The sequence below is a fragment of the Gossypium hirsutum genome, chromosome D13 (genome assembly GCF_007990345.1).
Source record: "Gossypium hirsutum isolate 1008001.06 chromosome D13, Gossypium_hirsutum_v2.1, whole genome shotgun sequence".
Classification (NCBI taxonomy): Eukaryota; Viridiplantae; Streptophyta; class Magnoliopsida; order Malvales; family Malvaceae; genus Gossypium; species Gossypium hirsutum.
The window spans coordinates 32,631,575-32,644,342 of NC_053449.1; the positions used below are offsets into that span (position 1 = coordinate 32,631,575).

At 31.4% G+C, this 12,768-nt stretch overlaps 1 protein-coding gene across 1 annotated transcript; it reads right to left on the reverse strand.

Moving 5' to 3' along the window:
• Positions 1-403: 403 nt before the first annotated feature.
• On the reverse strand, positions 404-1,348 carry LOC107919501 (uncharacterized). The gene is made up of 3 exons (XM_016848952.2): positions 1,119-1,348; positions 975-1,033; positions 404-664 (listed from the first exon to the last, which is right to left on the reverse strand). Exons 1-3 carry the CDS (start codon positions 1,219-1,221, stop codon positions 509-511), a joined length of 318 nt encoding a protein of 105 aa, XP_016704441.1. The 5' UTR covers positions 1,222-1,348; the 3' UTR covers positions 404-508.
• Between the last annotated feature and the right edge of the window lie 11,420 nt (positions 1,349-12,768).

The window sequence follows — 12,768 nt, forward strand, 5'->3', positions numbered from 1 at the left end:
TAACGTCCGGAAGCTTCTTGTCATGACGTCGCCGACTGACTTTGGTGTTGTGATACTAAAGTCCATGTGTCGTGATATGAGCTACAAAAAGTGCCTATAAACTGTCCAATAAATACAAGGCACATCCCACATTTTTATTAAATCTATCCAACGATAATTACATGTACAATCAACCCTTACTATTTCAGAACAAAACATTTTCTTACTTAATTATAAAATATTAATATTAATATTAATATGAAAACTAATATTCTTTTAGTTAGTAAAAATAAATAGAGCCATTGTTGGACAGGAAGATTAACAAAGGAAATCGGGCCATTGGTGGATAAAATGATTTAAGAATATAAATTGAATTGAAGCGAGGCTTAAGTTTTATAATTATGAGAGAAATGAGATGTCTATATATAAAACAAGAATTTTATTGCAACAACTAAAAAGTTACATATAAGATTATATAAATTATTTTGGTTAAATATAAAAGTTTAGACATGTTGGTTTTTTTTTCTTTTCATGGTTGGGGAGGAGGAGGAGCATGGGGATCATGCTTGGGGTCGGGACCGGGTGGTGGATAATCTGTTGTTTCCATTAGCATCCTTTCTTCATTGAATTCATGTCCTAAATATTCCCCAAACATTTCCTCAGCTTCACTTGATTTTTTCACATCCTGCAAAATATAATTATATACAACTTTAATCTAATTATTAAATTTACATATATTCAGCCATGCAAAATTTATACGGATAGACAGACAATTGTCCAAGAATACAACAACTTTCAGAATTGCTAGTATTGATGTTCGTCTTCTTGCTTCAAAAATAAAAGTGGTTCAAAAGTGTCCTCTTTTATTTTAAGATTAATAATCTGTAATCGTTTTCTTTTTCCTAAAAATATGTCATTTTATTACTCCATTTGTGGAGTTTAGATATAAGATAATATTTTATTATATATGTTTGTCTTTGTGAGTGAGAAAGGACCTGGGTAAGTAAATTTCGGGCGGAAGAAGGGAGTAGCTCCTTATTTGACTTGAGATTTCCTATATAAAAATATATATATATCAAATAAATTAATTTTGTATAAATTAATTAATAAAAATTAAAAATTAAAAACTAAAATATTACCCTCACTTATAGCAGGAACAGCAGCACAAGAAATCAGAAGACAACATAAACCCAGAAGTACCATAAATCTAACATTAAAACCTCTGTTCTCCATGCTAATCATAAACAACGACCTTACAACAATGAGAAAAGATAAAGAAATTTGGTGATGTTAAAGGAAAACATTTGAGTTTTGGTAATTGGTTCTTTATATAGAGAGTGTTGGTACTTTCCTTGTTTGCTTTTTTTTTTATAAAAGAAAAGACCAGCTGGATTCATTTATGGAAAAGAATACAGCCAAAAAATACTAAACATCAAAAACAACCTAACTGAAAACCAATAAAATAATAATGACTAATAAAGAAGAAAAAATAAAAGAATGCAGTAATAAATAAAAACTGTTGGCTTCCTTGTTGGCTTCCTAAACCACCCCAGTATTCACAACCCAATTGATTTTGAAAACAGGAACCTCCAGATTTCCCCTTTCATTTCTTATTTGCTCCCTTAACCTTCGCATTTCTTTGGAGGAGACCCTTTTGGTCATTCGTCGATTCGTTTCACCAGCCAACCGATCTCTTCTCCTCCTCCATTTTCCCTCTCGCAAACACCGGTACTTCCCTCATCAGGTGACTCTGCTCCCTCCACTTTAAACCCTTCATTGCCAAGACATGCACAAGACCGTTCCTCTCCCTTGTGTATGTAAAAAAAAGGTAGGGGTGAGCGTTCAATCGAATCGAATCGAATCGAATCGAAAAATTTCGAGTTAATCGAGTTGACGAATCATATTTTATCATCCTAATTTGATTTGAAATTTTCTCGAATCGAGTTGAGTGAGATGGAATTCGAATCAAATCAAATCGAATATATTTGTTCGAGTTAAATTTTAAAAAATAATTTTAGGTCCTTGTAACCACTGTCACCCATCGTAATAAAATTTGTCCACCTTAATCAATTTTTTTATTAACTTTCATCACCTCATAATTTATTTATTAATTTTTTTATATACTGGTTAGCTTTTTTGCTTGCTTAGTTGTTTCAATTATCTTCAGATTCTTATCACTATGTATTTTGGAATTAAAAAATACATTAAATGTAAAAATATGATTTTTTAATAAAAGTTATTTTAAAAATAAAATGTGAAATTGATACAAATATAAAATTTTAACACGAATATTTTATGATATAATTAATAATTCAATTTTAATATAAATATTCAATATGACTAAACAATTCAATAATATAAATATTATAAAATGTGAAATTTAATTTAATAATATAAATAGTAGATATAAATAAAATTATTATTATTTATGTTTAGTGATTTTTTTGGGATAATTTTGATTTTTTTTAGAGTAAAGGGTGAGAAGTAGAAGTTTAGGGGGAAAATAAAAAGTTTTGAGAAATAAAAGTTTGAGGGAAAGTAAATAGGGGGAGTAAAATTTTGGAGGGAAAATATTTAAAAAAATTAGAGGGGGGAGGGTTTGGGGTAGATGGGAGGTGGGAGGTGGGAGGTGGGATGGGAAGGGAATAAAAGTTTTAGGGGAAAAGTGGGAAGGAGTAAAAATTTTTGGGAAAAATAAAAGATTTTGAGGGTTTTGGGGAGTAAAATTAACAGTTTGGTTGACTTGACTTTAATACATTTCACCCATTCCATGCATGTATCATTCTTCGTTTCCTTGAAAATATTCATCCTCGCATATTGAATTTGATTGAATCTTGATTTGATTTGCTTGACCTTAGACCTTGCTGTTGGGCCTTGAGGTAGTGTAAGCACATCGCATCTATAGGCCTGAAGTTGGGACTTGAGACTCGTATCAAAAGTTTAAGTTGATTAGTCCTGGTTTCGGTGGTTGCCAACCCTCAGCCACTAGTACTTTGGAAGCCAAACGTTCTTTACTATCTTTCCACTCTTGGCTATACTTGTTTATGAGATTCACTGTTTCCTGTACTGACTAATTTTGCCCCTTATGCAGGATCCGATATCGAGCGGTCCATATTGCCTACACAGCACCACATCTTCATCGTTCTCTTGACCCTACTTGAATAGATAAGTCATCCATTCTCTATAATTTGTCTCGGAGATATTTTGTGGCCACCCAACTCCTAACTTGTCCCATATTTCTTTTGTAGATGCACATTCCCTGAACACATGCTCAATGGTCTCACTGTCATTTCTACATCTTGGACATGTCATTACATCGCCTAGTCTTCGAATTATTAAATTGTTAAGTGTTGAAATGTAATTATTAAACACCCTCTGATTTGTAATTTTTACTTTACTCAGCGGCTCAATTTGCCAGAGTTTTTTGCAATAGTTCCTCTAAGGATTTGGTATGTTGGTTATATTTTCATCTTGCATTGTCTTTTTGTAACCACTCCTTACCGAATACTCCCTTGTTTGTTCTCCCCTTCGTACCATTCTGTCTCCTTATGGGTGTCAAGCTAGAGGGATGCATAAGATTCGTTCTGCATCTCCAGACGAAAAAACACCGGTAAAAAGCTCCTCCATCCATTGTCTTGTTTCATGCAAAATCAAATCAGATACCTTTATTATCGAACTGTTTGTAACCTTATTATGAATTCTATAATCCACAGATTCAGGGATCCATTCATCATCCCTGATTGATATACTCTCCCCTATCCCAACCCTTTAACACATTCCTGATTTTAGGAGTCCTTTAGTGCCCAGATGCTTTTCTAGGTATACGACGGGTAGTTCCCTAACCTTGATTCTAAAAAAAGTAGATGATAGATAATATTTTTCCTTGTTTTCTTTTACATTAGTATCAAATTAATTTTTTTTAACATTAATCTCATTATAGGTTCTTATCATATATGCCTAGAATTACCTATAGTCGCTCATCAACCTTTAAATAAGGGGATAATAATTCATAGTTTGTTGACCGTAAATTGTAATTGTAAATTTTTTTAATATTTTTAACAAATTTGATTAGAATTTTAATATATTTAAAAAATTGTACAATTGATTCTAAACAACATTTTGAAAAATATGTACTTCCCTTGTGTTTAAAATTTTTGGTTTGATTGAAACAAATAGTCAGAGTTTAACTAGAAGATTATTTCACAAATTTGACTGAAGTAGGAGTCATACTCAACAAATCTCCACCTTGACTCATATTTCCACAACGACATTTTTGCCAAAGCCAACCACAAGCCTATCTTGAACTATGTAGGGAATTAACTGAGTCAAATCTGTGCTTAGAAACTGAAAGTCTTCTAACCTTTGACTTGTACACTACCAAATCAAAACTAACTCGGGTTTGATTATCACGAACACAGTGCCTTAACTTTTCGAAACCTGCATCCAAAAGAGAACCTCTCTTTAACGAAACGGTCATACCTTTTTCCCTCCTATGACCAAGTTGCCTCCGCTCTAAACAAGTTGACTTCGACTCCGTAATGGACGAGGGATGTCCGATTTCACCGGTCATTGTAGAACCTTCCAGAATATAAAGACTATTGGTCCTTTTACCTTTTAACAAAACAAGAGCTCTATAAGATACCTTAATGCCGCTCGACTCGATATTGATTCTCATCCTTTCGAGTTTAAAATACTCAAAGAGATGAGATTCTTTCGTAAACTAGGTACATACGTGACATTTGAGAGTGTCTTAATCATCTCATCATGCATCCTAATTTTAACAGTACCAATACCAATTACCTTACTAGATGAATTGTTTCCCATACTTACAACTCCACCTTCAACCAAACTTTATGTGGAGAACCATTCTCTATTGGGACACATGTGGAAAGAACATCTCGAATCTAGGATCCATTCGGACATAAGCTTGGAGTTATCGCTTGTTGACACTAATAAGAAATCATCACCGCTTTCATCGGCCAAATTAACATCAATTACATTTTCCTCGCTACTCTCAGTAGCACTTTTATTTCGCAGTTTATAGAAATTTGTTTTGGCATGACCTAATTTTTTACAATGGCGACACCATTTGTCTCGTTTCTTTGATGCTACAAAAACAAAAGCTTTCCTACCTGCATTGCTATCCGAACCAAACTCATTATCTAGTTTGTCTTTAGTAAAAAAATGACCCTTCACATTTTTGAACAAAAGTTTGTCTCTGTCATAAATCAGGGTCTCTTTGAAAGACTTGTGTCAAGGGGTAAAGAGCACAATAATAGTACAACCTGATCTTTATCGTCAATCTAACCTCAATGTTCTTTAAGTCATTTAAAAAAGTAATAAGTTGACTGATGTGATCTCTAAGAAGATCATATTCATCCATGCAAAATATAAATAGGCGTTGTTTCAACACTAAACGGTTAGCCAGAGACTTAGTCCCATAAAGAGTTTCTAACCTTTATCTCAAGGCGGATGAGGTCTTCTCCATCAATACTTACTGCAATATCTTATTCGCGAGACATAACTAGATTGTAGACAAGGCTTTTTCATCAAGCTCTTCCCATTCTGTTTGATTTAAATTCTCAGGCTTTTTCCTAGTAACAACCTTTTTAAGCCGGTTTGAACTAGAATTGCCGTCATCCAAACTTGCCACAGATTGATTACCAAACTTCAAACTCCATACTCTTGATCCCACAAATTGATTCTCTAAGCACTTTACAATCGATTTTGATTCTCAAACTCCATACTCTTGATTTCTTTCACTTTCCAAATTATTAAACCTCCATTAAATCCAAGAAAAACATCCAAAAACACCACAGATTCCTTCATTGTCAAGCTTGTGGGTTTTTCGAGTTTTCGATCAAATGCTCGATTTTTCGTCGTCTAAGGTAATGATTCAACTCCTAAATATTTTTAAATACTATTTAGTTTTTAAGCTAAGTTTTTAGCCATTAAATCGCATGTTTTAAATAAAAGTTGAAAATTAGGTCGTTAATGGTGAAATTTGAGACTTTGCATAAAAACGTGGTTTCAAAATATTTTTCAATTAGTTTTGATGTAATTAGAAGGTTTTTAGACTTACTTTGAAGTTTGTTAAAGAATTCTTGAGTTTTAATGAATTTTCGAGAAATAGCCATAAAACATGTCGAAAAGCTTGATAATATGAATTAAGTATTTTTGTGGCACCCCAAACCTAACTGGGACGGACCTGCCTACATTCGAAGCGTTACATTAGCCACCTAAATGACTCTCCAACTAATGACCTCCCAAGACACACCCCGACCTTATAACACCTCAATCTTATCCATTTATTAGTTATTTATTAATGCAGAAGCAATTTGTGAACCAATTTTAAACTTTTTATAAGTAATTTAACTTAAAGACATTTTTGCCATTTTACCACCTACAGTTAAACTAACCCGAATTTAAATCTATATATTACCAACCCTCTTTTAGTCAATTTATGTAAGCCCTAAAAATTTCAACTTAATCCAAGTTTATTTTCTATGTCTAATTCAAGTTTTATCATCAAGAACTAAATCGTAATAATTTCAAACTATAAGTACTATACTCGAATATTAAATTGAGTGTGTTTCTAACCAATTTTATCAATTACAAGTCTAATCCTAAAATTTTATCAAGCTTCCTTATCATTTAAGGCTCTAATTAGACTTATCAAGTTACAAGACTAATTTGTAATTTAAACGAATTAGATAACCAATTTAAAAAGACCAGAATTCAAACCCCCAACAGTCTACTGCAGTTTTTTTTGTGCGAAAAATTCGATTTTAAACCCGATTTGAGTATTTTAATGGCCAATTAAACTTGATTTAGCTACAATTAAATATCATACATATTCATGCACCTTCAATTGAATTTATTAACACCAATTCAGCCTCAATTAATTAGAATTAAACATTCAATTTCATGCATATCATCCACCGATTAATTGAAACAAGTGGCGTACCTTAGTCGCTAATAAACCACTCTACGGAAGCTTCATTTAAATAATGGTTAGTGTAAACATCATACCTTACACACCGTGTTATCAAGCAACAATACATCGTAAATTATTCAATAATAAAACTCAAACATCCATATATGATATTAGAAAACCTTCCAAAATAAAAAATGTCCAATGTCCAAGTCCAATTACAACCAAAATTAAACTAAGTCCCGGAAGCTCCACAATGCCCGATTACCATCTCTAAAATGTGTATCTAAATCTTTAACGAGCCTTAATCTTTTGGAACTCTCTTGCTCGGCTTCTCAGCTCCTCAATCCCGTCAGTTAACTGCACGAATGTGAGGGTGTGAGCTTAAAAAGCTCAATAAATATGAATAAAATGACGAGTAAATTAGCACCCAAATCATGCTTAAATCGAAACCAATCAAATAAAAATTTTCAGTCACAATATTAATCCATAATAGTTCAATGTCATAAGTTCAACCATGTATCAAAAATCATAATTAATCAGGGCATATAATCATCAATTTAGCATATAACATTTCATACATTTATATTGGCATATACAATCATAGCTTAATCGGGTGATCATACATCAGATAAACAGATCTCCTTACTCCTAATCAGAATCAGAATAAGTCCCAGGTTGAGTGGGTCGAGGCCACATGCTCCCTTATATTGCCTCAAATCAGTCCCGTTCAGTGGAGATACAAACTCAACACTCCCTTATCTACTCCAAATTAGTCCACCTAGAGCCTTATTGCTTACAAATAACATATCAATATGGTGAGTACTCACAAATCCTATGGCATGCCAACTATATCCAATGGATCCATCATGCTATATTACCAACATAATCAATCAATCAAAATATAATTTCAGTCAATAATGCGTTCAATTTAAAGTGCCAAAATGCATATGTGAATCATGTAACATAGTCATTTTAACATGAAATTAAATCTAGCATACCAATTACCTATTATCAATGTTCATTTATCAATTGAAATATCATCATACCATGAACCAAAAACTCCAGCATGCTTGCTTAGCTCACTATTATAATCAATCAAATCAAGCACATAAAATCACTAGATGCTCACTTACCAACATTTAACAAAAATTTCATCACTTAAATATATATCAATAATCTTACACAATTAACCAACCAAAACTCAATTAAATATTTTCAATTAGTAATTAATCATCCAATTAAGCATAAGTGAGGGTCAATTTACCAAATCGCCCTTTAATAACACTCACCACACAACTAACTCAACCACAACCAAGTGATCAACCAAGCAAATCCAAGCTTCAATTTCGATTAGCTCGATCCTCTTCAAGATTCAGAGCTTCAACAAAAATAAAATAACCTTTCAAAAGATATAATAAACACAAATTTTCATCAACTAGGCTATTCAAAATTCTCACTCAAAGTTACTTTACTGGATTTGTGTTATCAAGTCGAAAACTCGATTCCTCACAAAATCGATCACTCCAGCACTCCTAATCACTTCCAAACATCAATACTAGACCAAATAAACATATACTAAGCATTAATTTCACATTTAAATCAATTTCACAAAAATCCAAAAATTCGGTTCGTGAAGGGGATGAAATTCGAATTTCTTTAAATTACTTTACAAAACATGTTTAATCTTGATAAATAAAATAAAAAAATCTTCTAATATATCCATTTTGAGTTGGAAGATCCATTGATTTGTAGATTTTCTATCAAAATTCAAGATCCACCATTAAAGCACCTTAAGCTTTTGAAGAAGACGACATTGATAAAAAAAATGATGTAATTATCACTCAAATCATGTAAATATGCTTTTAATCATCATAAAAATAAGTTTAGAAATAATAATTACCTTTGATTTTTTCTAAATCCTTTGATTGAAAATCTTGATTTAAGAATCTTGAGAAATTTCAAAATATTTTTGGCTACTCTTGTGAATAATTTCGGGTGAAAAAAGAGAGTATTTTGAGAAGGAAATTTGTTGAATCTATTCTCTGATGATAGGTCTTTAAAACCATGCAAAGAAAACGAACTTTATAGCTCTCTAATCTGATGTAAATGGTGTGAAAAGTAGGCTAGATGCATTGTGTTTAAAATTGAAACAACCCACCATAAATTTAAAAATTGGGAAATTTCCTAATGGCCACTACCACATTTTCCTTACTTTACTAATTGATCATTTCCCTCCAAAATTCTAAATTTAAAGGTTTATTTGCCAAATAAATACATCAAAATTTCTCTTATTTTACAATTAAATCTAATTTAATTAATATTTAAATTTATTTCAAATTAACCCCCAATAAAAATTATTTTAAAATTCTTTTTCGACCCAAATTAATTATTTTAACTAATAATTATTTAATTACTTTAAAATTATTTTTTCCAAAAAATATTTTTATTTTTTCGGATTATTGTTTAATCAATTTTAGATGAAATTGACCTCCTAAATTAAATTAAAAATTACTATTAACCCGATAAATTCCTAAATTCACGCTCGAAACCTAAAAGATATACCCGAAACTACTAGACCCGATTTAGGGATATTACAATTTTATTGTAGTTTAAAGGTTGGAAATTAGTCATAAGTTAACTATAAGATGAATGAAATTGGTTTTAGGCGAAAAGACTGAGTATAGACCGAGATATTCGAATTTTAAGTTTTCTATGTTGAAGGTTTCGATCAAAAGAGAACCTAGCTTAAGCTTGTGTTTTTGGATTGTTTGATGTGAGCCTTTGGCTAAATGTTGATTGTGTTTTTGTGTGATTTACTTTACTGAAGCGTTGGAATCGATAAGACATTCTATGAGTAGAGATAAAGGCAATGAAAAGATAGTTTGAGCTTTCGGCTTTTCAGTGAATGCGTAATTGGTGAGTGTTTGGAATAATTACTTGTGGGCATGATTCAATGTGTTATTTGGAAATTTAGTAGTAGCCTAAACCCCTACTCTAAATTCCGAGTGTAAGCTTTCTCATACCTATGTTATCTTGTGAACTATGTGAATATGTGAATTGAGATGAGATGCTATAACATGTGATATGTGGTTATGATAACTGTTGTAAAAACACAAATGTGTACATGTTATGTATATGTTAAATGTTAGGGACAATGTTTTACTAAATATGCAGATATGCAGTGATAGTGCATGGATAATCGGTAAGTGATATGTGTTTGGTTTCAGATATTTTGGCATTGTGATCTTAAAATTGTTGGATATAGTTGACATGCCATCGGATTGCGAGTACTCACCTATATGTACAGTGATTTTGGATGTTGAGGCCTTGGGACATGTTAGAGGGATAAGGGAATGTGAGCTAAGCTCTATTCAATGGGACATGTGAGGGGAAATAAAGAGAGTGTTAGCTTTATGCTTCACTTTGGGGACATGTTTGACTCTATGAGTCTATGTGGTGTGTTGGAGATCCGTGTATCCGATGAATGATGATAGAGCTCACTTTTATGTTTCATAGCTCAAGTGTTAAATTATCTTAAATTATGAATATGTGTATTATGATATGTGTTTATATGAAATGTGACCATTATGCAATTTATCTATAAACATGTTTTTGTGTATTGTGATATATGCTTGAATGTTATGTGATTATATGAGTATTGTGATATATGCTTAAATGTTATGTGATTATATGAGTATTGTGATATATGATTAAATGTTATATGATTATATATGTAATGTGATATATGCTTAAAAGTGAATATGATTACCATGTAAATGAACTAGCAAATAATGCACGAGTAAACATAATATGACACTAGAGTTGAAACTGTTGACGTTGTGCTATATGATTGTTTCGTTAATACTTGATGAGTTGTTTGCATGGTAGTTGTTCTAGGCATTCATTGAGCTTGTTAAGCTCACTTATTCCTTTTTAAACCCTTGCAAAGTAGTTAAGTGCCGGTGTGAGCGGTGTGGTTCCAAAGGGTGATCCAAGCAAGTCCTTTTCCGTTATTTTGTAGGTGTTATTGTTATTTTTTTTCGTTTTGGGAATAAGGCAATGTGGTAGACTTTTATTGGTATTTACCATGATGTTTTGGATGTTTTCATCGACTATTTGTTCCTAACTTTATGAGATTTGTTTCATATTATGTTGATTATTGTTTGGACTTACTTTCGATGTTTAAGACTATTATTATGACTGTTTTGATGTTTATTTGATGACGGTATGTTAGCATGATGGATTGGTGCATGTTGGAATGATTTATATGCTCAAGTATGTTGTATTTTTTTGGTTTAGAGCAGAGGTATCGATATTCGTGTTGTAAAAACGATACCTTTGTGATTTTGAAATGTGCAGGGAGACAATAACATAATTTGGTATTGATACCCTATCACGAGTATCAATATTCGGGGTGGAAATATTGATACTTTGGCAGAGATACTGATAATTTTTGAGGTTTGGGTTTTAAGCAAGAAACAGTAAGTAGTTTTGGTACCAATTTTCCAAGCGGTATCAATACCACTTGAGAGAATTATCGATACCTCACCTTTAGTATCAATACCTACGTAGTCAGTTTTGAGATTTTTGCTAAATGGACCTTATGCATGTTTAATTGTCATTATAAGATTATTTAAAGTATGTTTGGCATGTTCTAATAATGATTGTTATATGTTTGAGTAAAAATTTATAAGATCACTGTTAAAGAGGATAATTTCTTAATAATGTGACAATTTACTATGAGTAAGACATGAAACGGTGGTGTGACATCCTGATATTCGGGTTTGGCGATCAAGCCGGGTATAGGATGTTACAAATACCCCTTTCAAAATGGAATGAATTATTTTTTTTTTAAAATGCATCCTCATATTCCATCGGTTTGCTAAAAAGATACCAATAGTTTTGGAGGTGAAAAAATTCATTTCATTCAAGATAAAAATATTTCTCAATATAATTTGGTGGATTATTTTTAAACACTAGGAATATGACCTCGCATTACGAGATTAATTTTACATTATTTTAAATAATTTATTCATTTGTAATATTTTTTTAATTATATATGTTAAATAGTAGATATTATATAAATCATTTTGTGATAATTAATTTATATTTTATTATTTCAAAATTTTGAAATGCTTATTTCAACAATTAATTATATAAATAGTATAACATTATATAAATAATTAATGTTTAACCAGATTTAAGTTTAATTTTCACAAATTTCAATCTTTGGTCTATTCACGACAAATTTAGTTAAAAGTTAACAATAACATCAAAAAGGATATTCAAAACGTGTACTTCAAATTTAGTTGTTTCAAATATTGATAAGTAAACTTAAAAAAAATATTGACAAGTATAACAAACGTCAAACGAAAGTGCTTTTAAAGTATTTGCCAAGGTGAAAATTAAATCTAATTAAAATCAAAGCCTTCTTAACGAAAGCTTTTGTAAAAAAAATTGTTAATACGATGTTTTTTTTTTGTTAGATTTATTAATTACATGGATACCAAGTGAGTATTTTTTTTTAAAATTTTATTTTGAAGTTTTTAGCATTTCGACTTAATGTGACCCTTATTCTTACAGTAGCCACATTCTTTGTCACAGTTTCTAGATTTAGATCTTGCCGTCGACCTGTTTCGATTTGGATTTTTGGATTATTGTCTGCCCCTCGCAATTAGAATTAAGGCTTGCCCATCTTATCTTTTGTTCGGGCCTAACTCATTATCAAGTTTATCCTTTCAGTAGATTCCCCTTTATGTCTTCAAATGAGAGATGATCACTCCCATAAATTAGAGTTTCCTTGAAAGTTTTATAAGAAGAGGGCAAAGAACATAACAATAACATAGCATGAT

Bases quoted from the DNA above. Each gene is read 5' to 3' on its own strand.
- LOC107919501 (XM_016848952.2), bottom strand. From the start codon at position 1,221: ATGATTAGCATGGAGAACAGAGGTTTTAATGTTAGATTTATGGTACTT. The intron at 1,034-1,118 runs GTAATATTTTAG...ATTTTTATATAG, and splicing joins TGTTCCTGCTATAAGTGAGG to GAAATCTCAAGTCAAATAAG. The intron at 665-974 runs GTCCTTTCTCAC...TATATTTTGCAG, and splicing joins CCCGAAATTTACTTACCCAG to GATGTGAAAAAATCAAGTGA.